We start from the raw sequence: 24,295 nt of genomic DNA on the forward strand, positions 1-24,295 counted from the left end.
CCCTGTCGTGTCTTTGATTCGTCATAATATAACAGGCGACGAAGTGAAGTACGCTGAGTATTGAAAACAATCGGCGATCGGACGCGACGCTCCGAGGTGTGTAGATTGATCGGCAGGTATGCGACATACGTACATACGTCGTGCTTTAATTATTTGTTAATAAAATGCAGCGTGCAGAATCGAATGGGCCGACGTTTTAAGTCATGGAAAAAGTCGTGTTCATTTGTGAGAATAAGTTTCTATATTTTCTATCAATCGAACGACTGGGTTGGTTGTTTGTTGGTAAACATAACCGGGTCAGGTTTACTACGCGTTTTAATATTTTGATACGCCGCGGCGTCGCGGCTGCGATCGTGTTTTGTTACAGTTACGATCGCATTTTGTCACGGGTGCGATTGTGTTTTGTCGCGTTCGTTTGAAATGTTCGTTGGAATCTCGAATGTTCAGTACTTGAATTTGTTCGACGATAATGCCGATTGTATTATCCGTATTTGCCGTTACTGGAATCCGTTGCAAAGTGTACGTGGCGCGTGTGGATGTACGTTTAAAAGCGAATTGACGCCGATGGTATTGTTTTGTGGCGGAATGGACCAGAAGCATCGAAAGTCGTAAGTCAACAACGCCAACCAACGCCACAACGCCAACAGCATGTGGTTGCTTCCAAGTTCCATGAGCGACAAGGGTGAGTCACGTTTTTTCGTAGGTATAAGTACTCGATTTTAATTAACAGGAATCTCGCGATGATCGACACGTGCTGTGGCGTTAATTATTGCAGCAACATGTTGCGGCTTGACAAGTGCTTGCGAAATGAGGTACACATACGAAAAATGTAGGCAAATTATATGTGTGAGATGTTTTTTTATTTAATGCGTTTCTAATTGTTATCAGGAGGAAACATTGCATGTCTACCATAAATATACGTATATATTTTTTATATATATATTTATATTGTAATGAACTGATCTCCGTGTATTAAAAGTTTATATCGTCACTCGAACATGCTCCACCAGTAATATGACATATCGTTTAATATGTTATATTATTGTTTCTCCGAGATTCACTTGTTAGTCAGTTAGGAGAAAATTGCGAGATGTTTCGAAGACAATTGGAATAATAAATATATTATCATTATTGATTATGGTGTCGATGCAGTAGCTTCCTAAGGATGCATGTGTCATTTCACTCCATATTCTGTTGTCTCAAAGTATCAATTATTACCTAATACATAACAGGATCAAATCATAGGCCATTCATCCATATAATTATAGATAACGCTGCATTGACCCATCATCGAAATCTGGAGTAACATGGATATCAAATTTTTTTTTTATGACAGATACAAAAAAAAAAAAAAAACTGCAACAAATCGAAACGATCGGAGTAATAAAAATCAGTATTAATAGCTTCAAATTCTCCTGCATTATGCAAAGTTTTATCTATAAAACTGATCGGTAATTAATTCGCATTACATAACGCGTGTTTCTATTCGTATAATATATAATTACGCATGGATAATTGCTACGGGAAGCTTTCATTGAGTGATCATTACTCCAGCTAACAAGAAGGCCGAGCAGCTTGTATGATCAACTAGCTGAAATTTTGTATTTTATTGAATAGAGTAACTTCGGAGGTATTAGCTAACTCTTTGCTACGGTACTGGCCACAAAATTTAGACAACCTACTGAAGTTGGCAATGATATATTCAGCTAATGTAGAGCTAATTAATACGGTTTGAATAAACTGTTTTCTTTAATTAAGGTAGATAGATCTTTATTGGGTAGGTAATAGTACCGTTATTACTATCAGTAATAATAGGTGTGTACAGTTTTTAAAACTGTACTTATTAAAATTTGTAGTCTTGTACACATTACTTTTTTTCATGTTCATTTACTTTTACTTGTTTTCTCCTTTTCCTTTCATTTCTAGGGGTATGTTGTAGGTAGGTAATACCATACGTTGTTTCTCGTATGTTTTGGTTCTGAGAAATAATTAAGATAACCATTTTTTACTGTTATAACTGGCCAATAAGTATCTGCCACTTTGCTTATATTATTAATCTATTTGTCATATATACAAATAATATACAATAGTCGCACTTAATACAAGTAATATTAAAAACTAACCTCCATAATGTTATTATTATATATATGTATAGTTATTATTATATGAATAGAAACTTGACCGCATCTAATTCTTTATCGGGGCGTCCATGTTACGCGTAATAATATAAATACATTTCTTATTATTTTTTTTTTTTTTTTTATAAAATTTGTATAATCTACATGAATCACTTTAAGTATATCTCCTCTCTTTAATCACAAAAAAATATAAATATAATAATTACTATGCAAGCAGGGGATTGCGAGCCACTCTCTGACAATATTTTATATTTAGGCATAGCTTTGGGATATGACCAATTTTTCACTTTCAAATTCAAATCGAATTATTATTAATGTTTGTGCGAATAGTAATTACAACTTTCAAAGCCTTTATTTTCACAAGCTGATCAAACTCAACTAATTAGATTCATTTTTTCTGTAACCATCATATTCATTTTACTCAAATCGTTCGTATAGTTTAAACTGTATAATCTCTGTACTGAAAAAGTGCCAACAATTAGATGATACAATACATGCAAGAATCGTTTCGAGACATTACAGTATTTTTTTCAGTGATGCAAGCTTGTGAAAATAATTTTGTCGTACCCAAATATAATCTCTTATTTCCGATGTATCCTTGGAGATTTTAGTTGATAGCTCGAGGGTGATGATAAAATCAGATTACCTCGGTTTATCTAGCGAAAAAGACATCGAGTAGAAAACCGTAATACTGGTCGTTTATTTGCTTGAGCAACTGCCTCTATTTATCGCAAATTTTTCAAGTCTGATTGGGATCAGAAAGATAAATTTTACCTGAAAGGTAGTTCCGAATGATCTTGTTTGATTTTCAATTACTTCACAAACTAATTACATAAGTGTGACAGACTATTCTGAAACGAGAATAAATTATGTCTATGATTGATGATAAAAATCAGGGTATCAAGCTGTCAGAGAATTTGCATGCATCCGTTAAGGTTGGAAAATGTTGAGTGATTTGGGCATGTGTCCTGGAATTTTTGTATTTCCTTCCTTGCTGGCTTTTCTCTTTACTCTTCGTAAGACAATTGAGTTTAGTGTGAAAAGGGTATTAGTGAAGAAAAATATAATTTTTTTACTTGAAATTAATGAAAAATATGAAAAACTACTATAAACCGTTCATAGTCTGAGATTGATGTTTCTTTCTTCATGTTTGGAAAGAATGGCGTATCATAAAAAGAAAAATGTCTATTTTCGTCTGTCAAATTGGGGATTGTCAGAAAATTTGTTGAATCATTGTCGCTTGACACCCTGAAAATATGCAATCATTGTTAGAATTTATATTTGAAGCAGAAAAAAACTGCAAGTCTTTTAAAAAATGTTTATAACCGACAATAAGAATTATTATATGTCATTCGACTTCCAACATTACATCTCTAAAGATACATCGTGATAATTTGTTTTACTGATACTTGAAAGAGTTGACAGTGTACAGCTCGTCAGCCCCTAGATTACTTGTCTCCACATGTTACTATTATCATCTAAAGGAAAGGAACACTATATGCGCTATATCCATCAATAAGCAAGGTGGTTTTACAACAGATGCATATCTCTTATCTTATTTAATTTGAATTGAAACCTATATACAAAAGATACTGTACAGTAGTTTTTTTTTTTTTTTTTCTTGTTTCACTTTTATATCTTTAATTTCTGATATAGGTCCGTCATAGCCTTTGATCGCGAGTAGACCGTTTCGTTTGAAGAACATAGTACAGGGGTTAATTTGCGCGAATTTTCAATCTTTTGCACGTGAAAGAATATTGTACACTCGTTCTCCTTGCAGCCTGAAGAAACTTGATCATTGCGTCAATTCTAATCCATGTACCATGCTCTTCGGACACACGAGCGCTAATGTTGCGTGGTACCATCGATAGAGGTCCAATATCCTACGTCTAATATGCCCTAACTTCATCAATAGGAATATTACAATTAGAGCTAAGATTGTTTGTACCATTGTTTAGGTGAAAGCACCCACAGTGACCCCATTTATTTGTATTCTCACTACATAAATTCTTGCCACGTACAGTAAGAACATACTGCAGTAAGATACGGACTCGGTGGTCACTTTCCCCAAAATTTTTGGGCTTTAATTTGATTATTCCCTCTCGTAATGTGTGATTAATTCATTACACTGGCATCTTATTCAAACAGTGCAAGTATATCGTCGCTAGACGAAGGATTTCCACTGCTTGCTCCGCTACTCGGTGGTGTATTAAGATCGGGCGGATCCAAGTATGAGAGTAATTCCATTGGGTCTACGACGTTGTCAGGCAATAGCTGAAAGGATAATGACGAATTGATAAAAAGTCATTTACAGTTTGCAGCGTGACATTTTTCTCTTATTTTCCCACACCGTCGAGCAGTAAAACCAGGTACAAAGGTCTCGTCTTTCTTGCCTCGTTGCCTTGCAATTATTTTCATATCAATTTTTGTTTTACTCACATTCAATGCCTCTTGCCCAGTTCCCTCTCCATCTATAACAGCTGCAGGGTCAAAGTTGAGGTCCGAAGGTATGTCTGCCGAGTCGTTGTTGATATTTGTACTTGTATTTCCGGAAGGATTGTGGTTTCCAGTCGACTCTTGAGATGATGGAGGTACGCTCGGTGGTCCGCTGTTTCCACCGCCAGGCGTATGAGGTGTGTGGGGTGTGTGTGGCGTGTGAGGTGTGTGCGGCATCTGAAACGAATCGATTAACCATCAGACAAATTCAATTACAAAGTTGAAAATTGTTCACGATACCATGGTACCAAATTAGCATTGATATCTTTCGAGTATACTACCAAGATACTTGTAGAGAGCATTAGAAAAATTGTTTGTGAGAATTTTATTCTCTTACCTGATCGTTAAGAGTCTTTTCCATTGCGTTCAGAGGATCAAGAGAATTGACGGAGTCACTTAGATGCGACAGCGGACCTGCGCCACTGGAGTAATCGTTATTACTACTGTTGTTCGTTCCTGGATTCATGTCGTAAGATCCTCTGGACGAATTCCTATGATTCATATTATTGTTGGCATACGCAGGGGGAGTATTATTCATCATAGACCCGCTGGCAATGCTGTTCATGTCGGGTGCGATGTAGGGACTCATTGCCTGATTCATGTCCCAGTTGTTCATTGTTGGCATATTCATACTACCGGGCGACATAGCTTTGCTCATTCTCTTGCAGTCGTTGTCCTCCTCAGATTTTATACCTGTCACACTCTTAGCAGGTTTCCAGCTTGCTGCCGAATCTATCGTTACCTCTTCAACCTCTGACGTATTTAGAGTAGTATTTAAAATTCCCCACATGTACTGATCTACTTCCAATCCTTCGAGTTGTGCAGGTTTGCTACAAGTGACAAATTATACATTATCTTAAATAATGCGGAGAACTTTCCCATATCCACATGTATATGTTGGCAAAGAAACCAGGTCAGTCGTCAAATTCTAAACAAACTTACTTGCAAACAGGACATCGCCACGATCCTCTTTCGCAGTTCAGTTGTAGATAGGATTCCAAATCGAAGCATTGTATATGTTTACAATCATTGCCCCGTGCAGGTAGTGTAATCCGTTTGAAAGTAATAGGACATTTCAATGATACCTAGAAAATAAAAAAAATAAAAAATTGAAACATATTTTTATTCGTCGTACACATACATTTCATATTACGATCCAAACCGATGTGGTTTCATCCGTTTCTTACCTTCAGTGCTGTTTGCTCCACAACGTCTCGCTCTCTCTCAGATTGCATACCGTTATTCGATAACGTGTTGTTGAAGTTTCGCTTTATCTTAGCTATGCAGATTTCCGCAGCTTGTAACCTCTTGTGTAAAAGCCCTTGCAGAACGCTCCGTACGCTTGGCCGATGAACTAATTGTAGGACGAATAGATGTGACTATGGATAAAAAAAAAAGAAGTGGTTTTAATTTCCAGGATTGTCTAATTATAAGCCAATTAAGCAACTCTTGTTCGCGGTGTTGACCAACAGTCTCAAGATCTGCAATAATATTTTTACTCACACAGCAGCATGCAGAAACTGTGATTTGTATTGTGTTTCGCCCCGGCTGACACACATCTTTAAGGTAAAGTGGTTTGTGGGATGTTTTGTTTTCCCCTCTATCGATAACCAGCGGGGTCGCATTGACCGATACTTGAACGCTTGCCGGCCAATTGGTATTCATCTGCCTGTCTTCGTGATGAAAGCATTTTAATTGTAGCTCAAGATCGGATCGCCACATTAGCGTCTGATGAACAGTGGTTTTCAACTGGAATACGTGGTTACTGACGGCCAAATTATGTTCTAGCCGGAAGGGTGGAAGTATGATACCATCCCTCACAGGGAATGTTAATCTCAGCTCGTCGTCCTCTGTAAAAACAAAAAGAAACTTGAAGGGTTGGTACTTGGAAGAAAAAAATAACCGATAACCCGGGACGAATGGAACTCAACACTCCGCTTCCGAGTGGCAAGTTCCCTTTGTCCCCGAAGTAATATTCCGTACACGCACGATACACTTACTCTGAATATTAACCGGTGACTTGATCTCGTTAAAATTCGGCTTTATATCAGGATTGGGGCTGATATAAGGTGTCATACTGGTAGCAGGAGTTAAAGGAGGAGTCGGGTTCCCAGGTATAGGACTATGCTGGTAGCTCATGTTTCCGGCACCGTTCGTCCTCATTGTCGCGACATCCTGTTGATACTGGCTGGTAGCTGCGTACGGCGACGTACCAGCATAACCAGGTGTCTGCTGGTGGCCGACAAATTGGTTGTTCACCGAGGTGGGTCCCATGTTAGTCGGGACTCCGCTATTCGCGTAATACTGATTGGCTTGTGCCGCCGGGTTGTAAGACGGGTTAGCTTGTCTCATCGTGGTGCCTCGCATCATGGAATTCGGTCCGAAGCCAGCGTTGCCAGGATTCATTCCCTGCATCGGTTGATACTGAGATTGAAAGCTTGGCCGACTACCGGCGTACGCGTTCGCATACTGATTATTGGGCATCCCGTTGAAGCCCGGCTGCATTGCCCCTGGATTCGGTCCCGGGTAAGGATTTTGCTGCCTCTTTTGCGCCATGTGCATTGCTGGATTAGGATACGGCGCTAACCTCCTCGGGTAAGCTTGTTGAGTCTGCGCCTGTCGAGTTTTCGAACGTTAGGTACAGAGTGTATTTTGGAAAACGTTCGACGCTCGATCGTTCAATAATCATGCACACATCGGACTGGTTACCAATCCTCTTTGCGTCAATTACGAACTCACCTGCATGTTCATCTTGTTCATCTGCATATTGTTGGGTCCCATCATGTTGTTCATCCCCATGTTGCCCATGTTCGCTATCGAGTTCATCGGACTTATTCCGTTCATACCGTTCATCCCGTTCATCCCGTTCATGCCCCCCATAGTCATCGGGTTCATCGTATTCATACCACTCATCGCGTTCATCGAATTCATAGAATTCATCGTATGCATCGGTCCCATGGAACCCATGCTGTTGAAGTTATTCATACCGACCGGTCCGAGTCCAGCCATCGCTCCTCTCTGCGCGTACCCCGTATTGTACGCCTGGTGAGCCATTCCATGTTGGCTCTGCATCTGTTACACGATTCACGTTATTGAAATTCATACAATAATATTGCATTCGGGCTTTGGTTTGTTAAACTACTGCAGTTGCGCTTCGATGTTGCGATGTCGCAAGAATTACTTTGCCGATTCCCTACCTGGTTATACTGTGCGGGGATGTCTTGGCGGTCCTGCATGGCCACCACGCTGGCAGTGGCGGTGGCCGTGGCGGTAGCCGCTGCCACCATCGCCGCGGCGCTTAGCGTCGAACCACCACCCCCGTTGTGGGATGGCGCCGTGTTATGATAGCCAGATGATAACACGGACTGCACTCCCACCCCGATCGCCGCCGTTTTTAACGTTAAGAGAATACCGTGTAAAATGAGACCAAGTTCCCCTCAACGTGGGCCGCCCTAAAATCAATATAAAAACAAAACCAGATTATAGTTGCGCGTATACCGTAAAATTGTACGTAGGTACGTACGTACATTGATTCGTGTAGGGTGATTTATCGGCAATGTTAAAGATGGCGTTCGGTAATAAATCCGTAACATATTCAAGGAAATTTTCAGGCTATTCAAGGACATTTAGGAAATATAAAAATACACGAATGCAGAGGGTGCTGTACAGAATCGGCTCGATGTACGAGACATACGTTATTTCTACTACAATCTACTAGTAGGGGAAAACAAAAAACGCGATTCGAGGCGGGAATCCACTTTTTTAAAAACAGTTACTCAGTGAGCACTAATAAACTGTATATCATTCGCAGCTGACGTTAAAAATAGAATACTTCCGGGAGGTAGGAAAAATTCAAGGATAGTTTCCAGGACCATTGGACACCATGTGAAACCTGCGTTATATACTTGAAAATGAATTATACAGATCTGAATAAAATATACCACAATATTACTGTAATAAATCCTTACTCAAGTACCTACGTACAGTAAATGATGAACGAACAGACGCGTAATTACGAGAACTCTATCGTCAGACGTGACTTCCGGCCGAGCCGGAGAATCAGCCTAGCTTGTAGCCTGTAGACTGTTTTATATTGCGAATGAACCGCTTGAGCGATTAGCTCGAGGATGTTTCCCTTCGCGTATTGTAAGTATTGATTATTCGCGGAGTTACGTTTAGATCGACGTACCTATGAACGAATGTAGCGTGTAACTAGTCTCTAGTGATAAGTTTTGATAAAACTTCAGAATCGTCGTGTTAAGTTAATACAAATGGTGGTTAATCGCTCTATTGAAAATTGATACCGGAATAATACTGGTCGAAAGGTTCAACGTCCATCTTACATATTTCCGTGACTTAATTCACAGATCCTTGATGTTCTATCCCTACTTCTAACGCATGAGTGTACACAACACACACTGCGAACGCGAGGGTAATTAACAATAGAAAAACAATCTTCCGACTGGGTTACCGAGCAACCAGGAAGCATTGGTTGAATTGTTACTGAAATCAATTGAGTTTTAAAGTCCACAGCTAGTAGTCACAAGTCTTCGACTTTCATAGTTTGTATTATCAACTAACGGTTATAAATTACAGTTGCGCTACGCGGTTGATAAGCATTTGTTGTGTCATTTGACGATGTTTATTAGAAATGGCGTAGGTACGTAACTCTGTCTAGAAAAAATATTGTACTATCGATACTGATGAAGGTGAAGATCGATCGCGTTGAAGAGAAAATTTTAATTATTCGAAGGATTTGTAATTCTAAAGAAATAATTAGCGAGATGTATACACAATTGGTAGTCTGTACAGTGCTCGTGAAGTAATACTCATTATACTGGCAGACTAGTTAGACTAGTAACAATTACATAAACTGCGAGTAATTTTTTTATTTCCACGTCACAAGTATGCGTAACAAACAAAAAATTATTGTGTCATCGGTTTGAAACGATTTTTTTTTTTATTTATTTAGTTGATCAGCGAAGGTTGGATTCAATAATTATATCGGGCAATTTTATTCAACGAATCGACAATTGATAATCCTCCAACAACCTTGACGACACTAAATCGTTATCGTTATTCGCGGCTATAGTTTTTGCCTATCAAATTGCAGTGGTAATAATATTACTGACTTCGTCAACGAAACCGGAAGAATAAAGTTATGAAATCACGTGTTGCCTCGAGCCAAGGTTCTACACACTGCGCTACGTGATAAAATAACTAATTCAACGCGTTCGCGAAGGTTTTGTGTAAATAAGTGCGCTTCAATAACACGAGTACATCACGTAACGCATAATACAATCCTGCAGAAGTTTGTACTGCGGCGAGTCGTATACGGGGACGGAAAAAATACAAAATAGTACCAACATCAACAACAATAATAATAATAACAAAGCAAAGAAAATATTTCCAACCAGTATCGCGACTGTCGCGTCTGCTCACAAACGTACAAGGTACTTCTCAACACGTTCAATAGTTCAAGGCTCGGTGCATCTCGAACAAGGTGTACGTAAGAAGATGCGAAGTCACGGGGGATCGTAAAGATGACGTTCAACGATGAAATCGCGTTTGACACTTGGCGCGTCACGCCCGAAGAGCACGTGCGCGCATCGATCATCCTGCTGCATCCATATACATTACAGCAGCGTTACAGCAGTATCGAAGGTTGGATTAAAATCAGGACGATTCGCGGAAATGACCAAGGGTGGGAGAATTTTTTGTTCCTTCCTTCCTTAAGGAATGGAACACGAAGAGGAAAAATGTAAAGATAAAGAGAAGGAAACATCGGGGCCGGAAGTCCTTTGAACTTGTCAGAAACGATTTTGAACGTCGACCAAGTATCGGAGCACAGACGCAAGCAACCCTCGCCCAGGTTCCAACGACTTCGGGGCATCCCCTTCGCAACAAAACTACGAACAGCCCAGCTGGCTGCCCTGCACGCCGCCTGCCTGCCTGCCTGCCTGCCTTCCTTCTCACTTGCGAGAAGCCCCTGTCGCTCGCTATTCGCTGCCGCTGTCGCTTTTCTGTGGGAAATGCACGTGTTCCCTATTCACACAGAGCGACCAACCGACCGTACTTCTCTCCTCTACCACCACCATCACCACCACAACTATGGGGCTACTACTGCTATTAGTAATACTACTACACCACCGATTCCATACCACGCCACGTAATATGCTGTTTGGTGCTTGTCGTTGCTTCAGAGGATGATTCCCTGTTGCAGCGACGGCACGGCACTGTGCTATCCATCGAATGTGCAACGGAGAGGGAGGGAAGGATGGAAGGAAATAAGGAAGGTAGGTAGGTAGGTAGGAGCTTCTGGAGAGTGAGAGAATCTTTCGTTTCTTTTTTATTTTTTTGTTTTCTTCTTTCTCACCGATGCATGCAGCTCTGCTCGGAAAGCCCTTTTCTCACAAACATCATTCTACACATAATGGCTGTTGGATAATAGCTGCTGCAGTTCAAAACTACTGAAAAGCATTGTTGCTATACTGCGGAGAGACTTTTAGGGAGTACGTTGAACATAGCGGCCTAATTTTTATTTCTTTCTTCTTTCTTCGCCGAGGGATGAGGATAAATGTAAGGATCCCAAGATCCAAGGAGTTCTTGTTCGACGATGCAATTTCGCGTTGAGCAGAAAGAATGAATCTAATTGTGCTTCGAAGTAAAACCTGGAGTTTATTCAGGATTTGGCATCGACGCTCAAGTCTTCCCATCAACGAATCATCGATACGTTGTATATGTTCGATAAGAAGGATACAATGTACGTGTATACATAATACAAAACTCTGGTAGTAGCCTATGCAGAGAAATTACATAAGCTTCGATCGATTCCACGAAACAATAATTTCGATACCGCGATGGCGGAGAGAATATTCCCAGATGACGTCATCATCCCCGTCTCCTGCCACACAGCTACGGCCTCACCCTTCGGCAAATTCGAACTCGGCTCAATTCTCATGGTTTTACCACCACCACCACCACCCTAAATACAACCTATACTACTACTATACTGCCGCTGCTGCTACCGGCTCGAATAGTATCACCACTACACGTTGCCGATACACTAACCCAACCTCTTTCTCACCCCGGTTGGATTTCTCCTCCCCCCATTTCGCATCCCTCTTTCTCTCCACCTCGCTCGCTCCCTCTCCCCCCTCCCATTATTCTATCCCCTCTTGGATTTCTATTCTCGTATGTCAATATTTCGTCAACTAGTGCCTACGAAACGGGGCTCGTAACAAAGACCCTCTTACACAGCTTGCGTTTAAAAATCATTGTCGATGATGCGAGCGGAACAAAGGCGGACGGGGGCAAAGACGTGTGGTATTGGTTATAGCGATTCGTGCACGTGTATGTATCTCTGCACGTGGGGATAGACGTACGATATATTTGTTTGCGTACGCGTTATACTACACACGCATACACGGCCATACGCGAAATATGCGTACAATATAGTCGTAATACCGTTACGCCTTTCATTACAACTGCATGAGGGAAGAAAAATAAGTGGAATAAGAAGAAAAAAAGAAAATGCAAAGGAAATAAAATGAATCGTTCTTACGTTCTTGCCTCTATAACCGATCGGCGTTCGTGTACAATGGACATATTTATACGTATATACCCACGTGCCCATACATATGCTGTGCGTATTATACATGTACAGGTATATACACGTATACGCATTATTAAAAGCATGCTCGAGCGAGCCTGAACGCATCGTGCGTATCAAAGTCATTATACTTGAACATATTTGAATAATCACTACTATTATTATTTCATGATTTTTATTACACGCCGCTTTATCGGGTTCATCCAATGATCCTAGCCTTACGTCGCAGGAGTTATTTGAAAGAAATCGTTGCCGGTCCGCGGTTGTGTTAGGCGAGAATGTGAATTTTCGAAAATATTTTTTACGCTGAAAGCTAGACAATGACATGTATAGTGATCGATCGATAATTATGCCGTTTCACGACGAGTGGTTATTCGCTGCTGTCGAACAGCCGCCACCTTGTCGTCAGTCACTCTCCTCTCTACAAAAGCGTTGGCTGTTGCTACTGCTGCAGCAATAAAACCTGCAGTGCCGTCATATTTTTAAACCAATGTGGAATGGAATCGTAAACAGATTATACAACAAACCTGATCACGTGATATTTTTATTATACAAGGGTCACAGTCTACTAATAGTCAACGTCAATCTGCAAACTCGTATAATTATTATTTCCGGATTTACCTGTCATCTGGGATGCGACCGAGAGCGAGTTGTTCTACATTTCCGTGGATGCTTCCACGACTCCCAACACAAGTTTTGCCCTAGCTGTTTCTTCCTTACCCTCCTGTTCGCTTTTCTTCCAATGACAGGCTCGCGGTCCGCGTGCGATTTTTATGTTTATAATAATATAGTGATGATATTTTTCGTTTGACGATGTAAATTTCGAACGTTGCGTCGCGTCGCCTTGGTGTCCTCGTCCCTCCCCCGCCGCTCCTTCTTATTCTGAAACTTCTCATTCGCGCTGTAAGGAGTGTATGTACCTATAATGCCACTTGCGAATTGTGCAACGTTGCTGCGACCAGCGAAATTACGAAACGTTCAAGCGAGCGTTAAGCACTCGGTATGTGTGCGTGTAGGTGTGTACACCGCGTATATACGTATATACACATACGCCTTATTGCAACGACGCGAAATCATGACGCAAAGATTGACGGGGGGATGGATACCTGCCTTAGATTTCCATTTATGGAATGATTATTACAAACACCGAGAGCCTCCTTTTGCCTGCGCAAGTCTCTTTGCTCGCTCGAGTATCTCTGGGTAGGTACCTACATGCATACTTCGCATCAAATGTCACCGGCTGTTGGTTTCTAGCTTTATATTGTACAATTACCCGGGTTCTTATTCTTCGCGAATAAGTCTCGATAAATCGGGCGCGGACATTTTCACCTTACGTAATTGCCGACGTTGACGATGTTTCAATCTCATCGAAGATCGCCTGGTAATATCGGCAAATAAACAATGCAACGGAATTCGGAAATATAGATGTAAGGGTCTGGATATTAACGGGCAGAATTGGGTATGTCAGCGTGTAACACTTGGGTCAGGTGTTTCTCACAAAGTGGAGCGGTCAGACTTTTGCTATGTATATTTATACGTATACATACAGTGTGTGTATGTGTATATACACATCGGCGCAGCGCTGGCGTGTCCGCATACCTAGTCATGGCATAAATGACATCTGTCATACGACGGTTAGTTTGGTTTTGAGAAGGATCACCGAGTGCAGCGTTGCCAAGTCGACCAACGATGGCAATAAACGGGGACGGGTTTTCCATACCTGCCTACCTTATACCTTATGTTATACCGTGTGCAAACTATGTTACAAGTACTCAACTCGACTAGACTCGACTAGACTCGAGACTCGCCTAGCATTATTACAGTTTGGATTACTGATAAGTATGTGCCATCTTGGGTATAGTCGGTAACTCTCGCGCGCCTAGCTCTTATACTATTGTGTAACAATTAATTATGAAAATTTAATTGCGCTTCACCTTGAGCAAAGTACGAGAATAATATACGAAGGTCGTACCATTGTCAGCGTTTTGGTTGTGTGTGTGTGTGCATTTGTACGTTATAATGCACACATTCAACTCTTCCAATACATGCGACGATTGTTCGTCGGGCGTGTGTATATCCGATAATATATACACGGTGTATTTACTTAGGAACTATTAGTCCATCCATGCATTTGTCCGTTTGCTCGTGCGTGCGTGCGTGCGTGCGTGCTTGCTTGCGTGTATGCACGTTAATACGCGTCTGATTGTCGCTCGTCGCGCTGCTGCAAAACAGTTTCATAACTTTGGATTCGATTTGATTCGCATTGGTGCAGCGTCAGCAGCTTTAATTACGCAATTTCTGAGTCATTTGTTATAATTCAAGAGTGCGTGACGATTTTGATCTGTTTGCTACGCGCTGGACGATACGGATTCGATTTTCCACATATTTATACGCAATTTGAGAGTGTAAAAGTTGGAGGAGAATTTTCGTCGGATAATAACGAATATTACGTACATTACGTACCAAAGATCGTTTTCACTGTTAGTTTATTCGACGTATTGTAAAACCATTTAGGTACAAGGGGTTATTCGCGAGTCAAAAGTTGGCGACGTTGGACCTGCAGTTGGGTAATATTTATATCGTTAAGTATAACGGTGAAATAAAATCAACGAGGGTCGGCCGATCTATGGACAGAGCCTGGAATTCTTAGCCGGAGAAAGCTCAGAGCCCCTAAAGGTCGGGTGGAAAGGACAAAGGACGAGCTGTACAGGGTGGTCGGTTTTACGATGATTTGAATTTCGGAAAAGTGGACGATATTATGCGGTGGTATGCGAGAGATTGCGGCAGCGTTCCTTCCTTCTCTGGGCTCTTCTAGCTGCGGTCTAGCGAGCAGAGCCAGTCCGTTACACAAGCTTATTTTAACAAACCTATTTCTGATATTGCGCCACCCAGCAGCTTATATTAAGATTACAAACGTTTAAGAAACACACTCTCTGATCCGAGGCATGTGTATCCTATCCTACGCTGCCTGACTGACTCGGCTTACCCAGCGTTACCCTAATCCTTGTCCGTATAACCGAGTCTACCTAGCTTTGCTGCCCATGTATACATACATACATACGTACCTAACTACCTACCCTAGGCAACTATACCTACGATTGCTAAAAAACTAGTAGCTAACCAACCGACCGTTAATATACCGAAGACTGGAATTGCTTCGATAACGCTGACGCGAAAATGAGGCCAAGAAGAGGAATACATTGATAATGCGGAATAATGATTTTAGGCCCGGTGAAGTATCGGGTATTATGCTTGCGTATGCCGGTGCGCCTTGTAATAAAAGCGATCGTAACAGTGGCTATCTATCTATCTTTTTAGAGTGCTAAGTGAAAGCTTGACGTTCGCTCGACAGGCAATCCGGCCCATTCTAAGGTGCATATCTACTTATAGGTATAATTCCGACTATAGGTACGGACAACTGTTGTGAGGCTTTTCTGCTGCTCGCAACCAGAACTAGAAAACTGTTGTATGTACCTCGGCCTGCGATTAGTTATCGATATATCCTTAAAGGAAGTGGATTTCTATCGCGTGTCGAGAATGAATAAACCGAGCAGGGGAATATCCCAGCGATGCAGGTTAAAAAGTTCCACCGAACTTTTTATACTTACACGCTGTTTGTTGTTCGAGTTTAAAATTAAATTCTTCGGGTATACTTGATTTTCCCCTCCCCGCTTTATTTAAACGTAAAAGGATCGAGCCTGAGATCGTGACGAAATATATTTAGCTCCGAAATAACTTGCCCGAGAGGAATATTTGCGTTCTCCGAGTCTCTCGCTCCCTCTTTCTCCATCTCTCTCTCTCTCTCTCTCTCTCTCTCTCTCTGTCTCTCCTTCTCGAAGATGAAAGAGAATAAGAAGAATATGAAGATGACGATGAAGATGAAGAAGAAGAATAAGAATAAGAAGGGGAAGAAGAAACAGTTTCTGACGCTGTCGTCGTCGTCGTTTGATTGCGAACTCGCGTTAAGCACATTCTGTGTTTCGTCAAACGCGGCGTGATTAAACAAATGAAATTGAATGAGTCGGGACGCGAGACGCGGTTTCTTGTTCGCAGCTGACGTCGACCGACAAATTCCACTCAAAATCTTCACTCACTCGTTTGAATTCGTACCTGAGCCGAATCGATTAGAGTAATCAACGCGTTGACCGCGTACGCGCTTGTTCGTCGATTATCCAATTCAATTGATAAAGGCTTTATCTCGCGTACAATAATATTAGACGGGACTCGTAATATTATATCGGACATTCACTACCAATCTAACCCTGGTTATAATACACGAGGATAATCTTTGACTATACATGTATGTATACGTACATTACTTATGCCAGGCCAAGGAGTCTGTGCAGATAATGTTTTTGTTTCAAGATGGCAGTTTGGCGCGACCGCGATTCCCTTCCCTTTTTTAGGTTACGGAAGTTTCAAGGAAACGCGCGTATTACGTCTGGTTCACTTCTGGCCGCCTCCTCTCTTTCACTTCCTCTCATTCGTTTATTTTTCTCCCCTACGATTAAATCTGTTGATAATATAAGAAGGGATTTAGTTGTTTTTCGAAACGTCACAGTGGCCGGGAGATATTATATCGGTCGTTGTTGAGTCAAAAACCGATCGCCGCTTGTCAAAACTTACCTAATGGCCGATCACGATCTGCAAGTAGAACATTATCCTCCACACCGAGTTTAGGGCGACCGGTACGCAGCCACAAGTATCGTTATAATCCAAATTGGGTAGAACAAACACTTGTCACACAGCACAACACAACTTTCATATAAATGTGTCAATTGTCATCATCCATCACGATAGTAAAAACGATCAATTTTCCACTTGCCTCCGTTGCGTTTACGCATCACCTTGTCATTTTTATCAACATCGGATGCTTGCCCGTCAGCCGAGTATATATAACGCTATAAATTAACGATTCGAACAATGTTAGAATATACACTATTGTAACTCTTAACGTAGATGCTACGATGCATCCGATCGAACGTACGAACGAACGACCAACCAACGAACGGAATGAATATATGTCAAAAGAACTGGAACTGTAATCCGTGCACTGTGAAAAGTTCCCTTATCATACAAGATTCGAACAACCTTCTCTTCTCTGTTATCTTGACGAATTCGATCGTCGATTCGTCCTCGAGTTTATTTTACTTTATGGGGGGAAAAACACCACGAGTTGCGTAGGGTTGAACAAGGACGACACGGTCGAAAACAACAACAATAATAAGAGGAACACAAGAGGGGAACTTGGACGACGAGGACGAAGAACGTTGGAAACGGAGGAGGTACGAAGTATAAGAAGGTGAATAACGTGCAAGGATCAAACCGCACCACGAGATACACCAGATGTCACAGAAATGTCAGAACTGTAACGAACGTAAAAAACTCATTTATTTATATCTGGTAGATCGCTGACTCGGGACATTCGTCGCCGAGTTTGTCATGGTTCGAACCGAGAAGCACGCGTACTACCGACGATGAGGACGAAGAAAACGGCGAAGAAGACGACGACCACGACATTTGCCTCTTGTGTTTACGAATAGGTACTGGTACCGTCCTCCGCTCCGGGTAGCATTGGCCGAACGCTAAACGGTTGAAAGTAATACTGTCTAGTGAGAGGTTGTTGAAGCCAACAACGACGCTGTGTGCGCCCGGTGACTACTACGTTGTGCGTCCTGGTCGTTTCGTGGTGGTGGTGGTGGTGATGTGGTGGTGCTGGCAGGGTGGTGGTGGTAGTGCCCGTGTGGTGGTGGTGGTCGTCCTCTCGTAGCGTCGCGTGGTGATGGTGATGGCGATGGTGGCGGTAGTGGTGGTGGTACACCTCCGTTCCCTGGCTACACGTCTCCTCTCCCAACCCACACAACTCCTCTAGTCTCTCATCGTCGTCGTCATCGTCGTCGCGTCGCGTCGTGTCGGCGTCGTTGTCGTCGCTACTTCTCACACGCAGCTGCGCTCCTCCAGGCGCATTGGTATAGGTGCGATTGTGCGCCGTGGTGGGAGTTTCGACAGGAGCGTCGGCCCACGGCTGGGTTCTACATATACGTACGTATGTACGTGCATACCAACTTGGCGCTCTCTCGCACGCACGCTCCACTCCGTTCCACACTCCACTCTACTTCACTTCACTCCGCTCTCGCACGTACACGCGGCGACTGGAGGAGGCGAGCGAGAGAATGAAAGAGAGAGAGAGAGAGAGAGAGAGCGAGAGAGCGAGAGAGCGAGAAACAGAATGATGGAGGATCGAGCGGAGCAAGGGAGGAGGGACGACGCGACGACGCAAGCTGCCAGCCAGCAGCGCAGGGCGGGGGACGTCGACGCGGAGGGTTTGAGGGGTCGTCGGTCCTCGGGGGTGGGGAGTTTGACCCGAGTTCTAGTTCCCCTCCATTCAATCCACGGCCACAATATCGGTTATAGCGATCCCACTGTTGCCAGATTGCGCCCGTTGTGCGCGCGCTCAGCGCCCGCACCTTCCCTTCCTTTCCCTTCTCTTCCCTTCCGTTCCCTTTCCTCCATCCCCTTCTCGTTCCACCGACGAAACCGGGCGGCGACGCCGGACGGACGTCGGACCGACTCTCGGGGGCTCGCAGCCCCGTCCGTCTAGCCCTCGTAGTAGTCTCTCCGTCGTGTGGGTGGAGCCTCCCGACTGAGGAAAGGGTTCTCGGTCTCGAGAGTGTCTCTCGCTTACTCTCTACCTCTCCCTTCCTCCCTCTCTTTCGTCCTTTCAGCGACAACAACCACCGGAGAGACGAAGCCCTGTCCTCGTCGACCGGTGTGGTGGAGCGCCAACCCCCGCACCTTATTCTCCCCTCGTTCACCCTCGCCGCGCCCTTCGTACTCCCCCGACACCCGCCGCTCGGCGAGACGCTCTTCTTCACCGTTGCCGACGCTAGCCGCCGGGCGGCTAGACAGGGACGCCGACGCGATTTTCTCCACTCTTCATTTTTCTCCGTCTCTCTCTCTCTCTCTTTCTCTCCTTCTTCCAACACCCTCTTCATCCAACCCTCTCTATCTACGCTCTTTTACCAACTCTCTCTCTCTTCGCCCGACAGAGCTTTAGCTTCACACACGAGGCCAGCGACGAAGACGCGCAGCGTCGCGCGCGCATTCGACCTCGTCCCGTCTTTCTTCCGCTCATTCGTTTCAGCCCAACTTCGGCACCCGAGTGGTGCGGAACGCTACCGCCTGTACGGCTTGACGGTGGATAGGTAGGTGTAGTGGTAGTACATATCCCCAAGATTGCGCGAGCAGCTTACTTGTTAGTTCGACCACCACTACCGATAACTTGGGCACGACGGTACTACAGTACTACGATACGCTATACCATCGCACAACACCAATCTCTCTCTCTCTCTCTCTGCAAGTATAAGACATACATATATTGTATATATATATACATCGGTATCGTGCGCCTACGTATACCTATATCCACGGTTGTGGCTTGCGCGACGCGACGAATCACCGAGCATCGACCACGGTTGCCACGTCCTTTTATTTATTTTTCACGTCATGCGAGCACCACCACCACCATCACCACCACCAACAGCAGCAGCAGCAGCAGCAGCAGCAGCTCTGCTTATTATTCGGAATGCCTTCTTTTCCTACTTCTTTCTTTCTTTCTTTCTTCCTTCTTTCTTTCCTTCTTTCTTATTCTTATTATTCCTCTTTTATTGTTTTATTTTTCATCGTTTTGTTTCTTCTGCTTTCGCGTTGAACCGCGCGGCCTTCTCGCTCCTCTTCGGCTTGTGCCGCGTATTACCTCTCGCCCTCTTCCCCTCGATTCACCCGTCCACCCACCACCCTCTCCCTCTACTTCCCTCCCCCTCCTCGCATGTACGACGTACTTATTATTATACCTACGGTCCGCCTGCCTGCCTACCTACACACCTATCGTCTCAACGGCGGCAGCGTTCTTGACCCGCGTCGCGCTACGGCCTTCTTTCATTCTCGAGCGCGAACTACCGATTCGTTAAGCGAAATCCTCTCTCTCTCTCTTTCTCTCTCTCTCTCTCTCTCTCTCTCTCTTTCTCTCTCTCGCTCTCTCTCGGCGGAACAGCTCTTTAGCTTTCTATCACTCCTGCCGGCGCTGGTGCAGCATGCCGTCTCATGATCTGCCCACTTTTACTCGATTCGAGTTTCGAGGTGGTCTACGCGATACGAACGCACAGAGAATTCCCGGACGAGGCGACACCCCACCCTATCAACCTCCGACTCCCCCATAACCTTCCCCCTGCCCCGTCTTTCCGCCCCCTCCCCTCCCCCGCCCCTAATTCCCCTCCGTTACGAGGTTATACTGGGTGTCGGTCGATCCTAACTGGAATCTGAATATACATGTGTATTTGTTCCTTTATGTATACATATAATATACACCTATTATACAGCACTGTATTTACTTGTGTGTTCTACACAATCAGAGTTCATCTGCATTAGGGGTGGTCCGAAATCGTTTCGTACACTTCTTCAACGTTAATTGTTTTTTTTTTTTTTTTTTATTTATTCCTCTCATTTTATTTTACCGGTCTTCAACCTTATATGTCCCCCAGTGTATCTCGCAGTAATTCCGTCTGGAATTTACTGGAACAAAACGTGTTTTTGCCATATTTTTACCTTATCTGATGTAACGGAAACTGAACCACTTTTCGGCAAATTGCTCGATCAGTAGACCGTACTGTTACACCTATGCGTATGTACAAGAAACTTTGCTCAATGTCTCTGTAAATTGTGAGAACGTCGAGGATTTGGGTATAATCGGATATATTTCCAATTAATTGACGTATGTGTACATAGCAGCATTTAAAGATCTACGTTTTAATTTCAACGTTCATATCTCGACTTGTGAAAATAACGGTCACGCTTCTTACCGGTGAGTTACAATGTCATCTTGCGGGCATTGGGGGGAAAAAGAAATAATACGAGAATCCAATTTCGCAACACTAAATGAACGTGATCAAGTACGCGTGTAACGTGTCGATTGAGAAATAAAAGAGAATTTACATTACTAATGATTATTTTCTGCAGATAGTAAACCGAAGTCCCGATACTGAGGTATGTACGTACAAGACAAGTGTGTATACCTACCGGAGTATTTTTACATGACGATTGATTGTAGTGTAGGGACATGGTAGATAAAAAATGTCAAAAACACTCTTCGGTGTTCTCGCAATTTTTAGTTGTTATCAGTTCTTTGAATTAACCCCCCTATTTTCTATAATACTATGATTTTTATAGTTTGAAAACGAGAGGCTGTGCGGTGTATTAAATCGAGCCATGAAAAAAGAAAATCGCAAACATATACATATACATATATATATATATATATATATATATATATATATATATATATATATATATTTCAGACATATTATAATAAGCTGCGAAACTGTTTACAAGGTCGTTCTCATACTCATTTTCAGAGTATACGAGGCATAAAAACGATGTTAACGCTTTTATTATTCAAGGAAAACGAGAATTTCCTCGTGATTTTTTCCACCGGCAAGGGGATCGTTAAAGTTTCAGCCGTCCCTGCAGCTAACTATCCATGGTTGTTGTGTAAATACACGTATAAGGTATAGCCTTATATATACATACATGTATGACGACGGGTTTGCGGAGGCTTATCGTTCTCACTGTGTAGTTCGACGTTCATTTCGTTCTCGTTGGCTTTCCTCCACTGTTGCCGAATTCATTGATTACAATTCATACGTATATGGCATACGTCCCTACGTAATAACGTACATCAGCAACGTCGCGCGCATGCGGCAAGGATAAGGAGAGATAAGAAGTCTGCGCGCTACCTGCTAGCTCGTCTAAACACTGTTATAATATGCTTATACCGTATATCTGTATCGGCAACGATTTGGATTGGGAACGTATTTTTGAGGGCAACGTACGTGGTACGCGATTGACGGGCGTATTTCTTATTCAAAAGCTTGGAGAAAAGTAGAAGAAGAAATAAATCGGACTCCATAAATTCGATCCGTAGCTTGTAAGAAAATATTTATGTCGTACCGTTAAAAATCTTCGAGTATAAATTATATAACAACACGAATGTACCGGTAAAAAAACTTTCTGCACAATCGCGCTCGCGTTGTGCCAGATGTTGATTAAAACAATGGTATAATAATGCTTGAACTAATTTTTTTTTTCCTCCTTCTTCATTTTTTTTCTTCCTTCTCCGCCCACCAGGAAACCGCAGTATATACATTTGATTAAGTTTAAAACAGAGACGGTGAAATCCGTTCATGTAATACGATACGATATATTACACATTCACTTTACAAATCCCGACGTTTCTAACATCTTTGCGAGTTGCAGATTCTTCCCAATTGTCCAGAATCGAATGGTTGCGAAAACTGAAAATATACGAAGTCCTTCAATTTTCACGCGAACAGAGCAACACAATTTTGTATTTGCATCTTATTTTACTCCCGTTTGAAATTCCTAGGTTGTAAATTTTGGAATGATCCGAAAACAAGGCCCGCCTTGCGTTTTACCCAACGTTTCTAGACTCGAAACGTGTCTTTATCGGAAGTGTCGAAAGCTTCAACGTTCCCCAGATAAAGCTATTTGCCTGGGCGTCACAGGCTCGTTCTTCCGTCAATTCGTTCGACCTTTTCTCTCTGCACTTTGCAGGAATGGATGGACACGGCAGGTAGAAAAAAGGCAATATTCGACTTACCGTTATATTAGTCGTACCGCAGGCCCATGTCAACGGACAACTCCTCGGCTGTACGTTGTATTGTGCCTCCTGCAGTATGTATGTACATTGTATGTACCTATGTACCTGTAACCACTGTATACCCACACACCGTTTCTTCGTTTCGTTCCTTTTTGTTGTATCGATAACATATTTTCGTTATTTCGTCACGGGCTTACGTTGACTTTGTATACCCAGACAGCAGCAGTCACTCGGGTTCCTAAGGCACGACTAATTTTCGTTGTAGCTTCTCGATGCAGGATTTTCAAACGTGCATCGGTGTGTGTTACGCTCGATAATTAGCATTTTTCTAGAATCTACTGGGAAAATCGGGAATGGTCAAGGAATTTTGTCTATCGGGAAAATTGTGGGAATTACGATGAAAAACGTAATTTTTATACAAATCGTTTTGAAATTTCAGCTATGCTTCGCATATTCGGTTAAGTTAACTTTCGGAAATGGTGTTTTTTTACTTGCAAATTTATATATTCAAGATGCACAACTTCTGCAGCTCTTGGTTATAAAAGCTGTCCAACATTGCCTAAGTTTCGTGGGAAAATGTTGGGGAATTCTGAATTTTGTCACGGGAAAAGTGAGGGAAAAGTCGGCGAATTTTATTCGAGAAAAATTGTCGCCACCGTGAACGTTATTATATTGAATAATCCGTGTGTATACTAATAACAACAATCATGGTATAATTATATCTGAAATTCAGTAAACTGTAATAAAACAAAAAAAAAACACGCTCACGTATTTCGAAATCTTAGTTCCTTAAAAATAATTGTAAAATTAAGAAAATAATGATCTTGCACCAATGTTTCCTAACGATAACGTCACCAACTTCAGCCTCGCTTAATAATTGATAGCTCAATTTGGACCGATGGATTACCATTGAAAATTGGTTTACAATTAGCAAGGTACTTTTCGGTTGCGGAACTCGAACACGCAGCAGCCATGCTTCATGTATTTACCGTGCAGGCAGGCATGCACCGAGGTTGATATAAAAGGTTGGCTGTTTGATACAGTCGTCGTTTATTATAGCTCGACCAGTTGACGTTCGGTACGTCACCCGCTGACGCACCTCCTCTTCCTCCTCCTCCTCCACCTTCTTCTTCTTCTTCTTCTTCGCCACCTCCTTGCGTAGCTTGTCACGTGCATCGCACATGCAGTGACGACGTAGGTACGAGATACAGCTAATGCACATAACGCTGCATGCGGGTGCATAACTGCATCACAGCTTTCGAATTTATCCGCAATAATGACCATTCTAGATCACCATTCTAGATCGTTTCTTCTACGTGCAGTACCACTCGGATACTTTTATATTGCTATTACAGCCTTACGCACAGTTGGCCC

The 24,295-nt window shown here is 42.7% G+C and overlaps 1 protein-coding gene across 2 annotated transcripts; it reads right to left on the reverse strand.

Moving 5' to 3' along the window:
* Positions 1-1,753: 1,753 nt before the first annotated feature.
* LOC124308102 (zinc finger MIZ domain-containing protein 1) lies at positions 1,754-17,905 on the reverse strand. Of its 2 annotated transcripts, XM_046770464.1 has the most exons (11): positions 16,873-17,905; positions 16,561-16,759; positions 7,832-8,086; positions 7,374-7,706; positions 6,635-7,250; positions 6,138-6,484; positions 5,822-6,013; positions 5,577-5,719; positions 4,972-5,464; positions 4,578-4,811; positions 1,754-4,412 (listed from the first exon to the last, which is right to left on the reverse strand). In XM_046770464.1, the coding sequence occupies exons 3-11, from the start codon at positions 7,919-7,921 to the stop codon at positions 4,275-4,277; spliced, it is 2,586 nt and encodes an 861-aa protein (XP_046626420.1). In that variant the 5' UTR covers positions 7,922-8,086; positions 16,561-16,759; positions 16,873-17,905; the 3' UTR covers positions 1,754-4,274. The 2 variants fall into 2 exon arrangements, with proteins under 2 accessions (XP_046626420.1, XP_046626429.1); XM_046770473.1 differs by lacking the exon at positions 16,561-16,759.
* Between the last annotated feature and the right edge of the window lie 6,390 nt (positions 17,906-24,295).

The sequence above is a fragment of the Neodiprion virginianus genome, chromosome 1 (genome assembly GCF_021901495.1).
Source record: "Neodiprion virginianus isolate iyNeoVirg1 chromosome 1, iyNeoVirg1.1, whole genome shotgun sequence".
Taxonomy (NCBI): domain Eukaryota; kingdom Metazoa; phylum Arthropoda; class Insecta; order Hymenoptera; family Diprionidae; genus Neodiprion; species Neodiprion virginianus.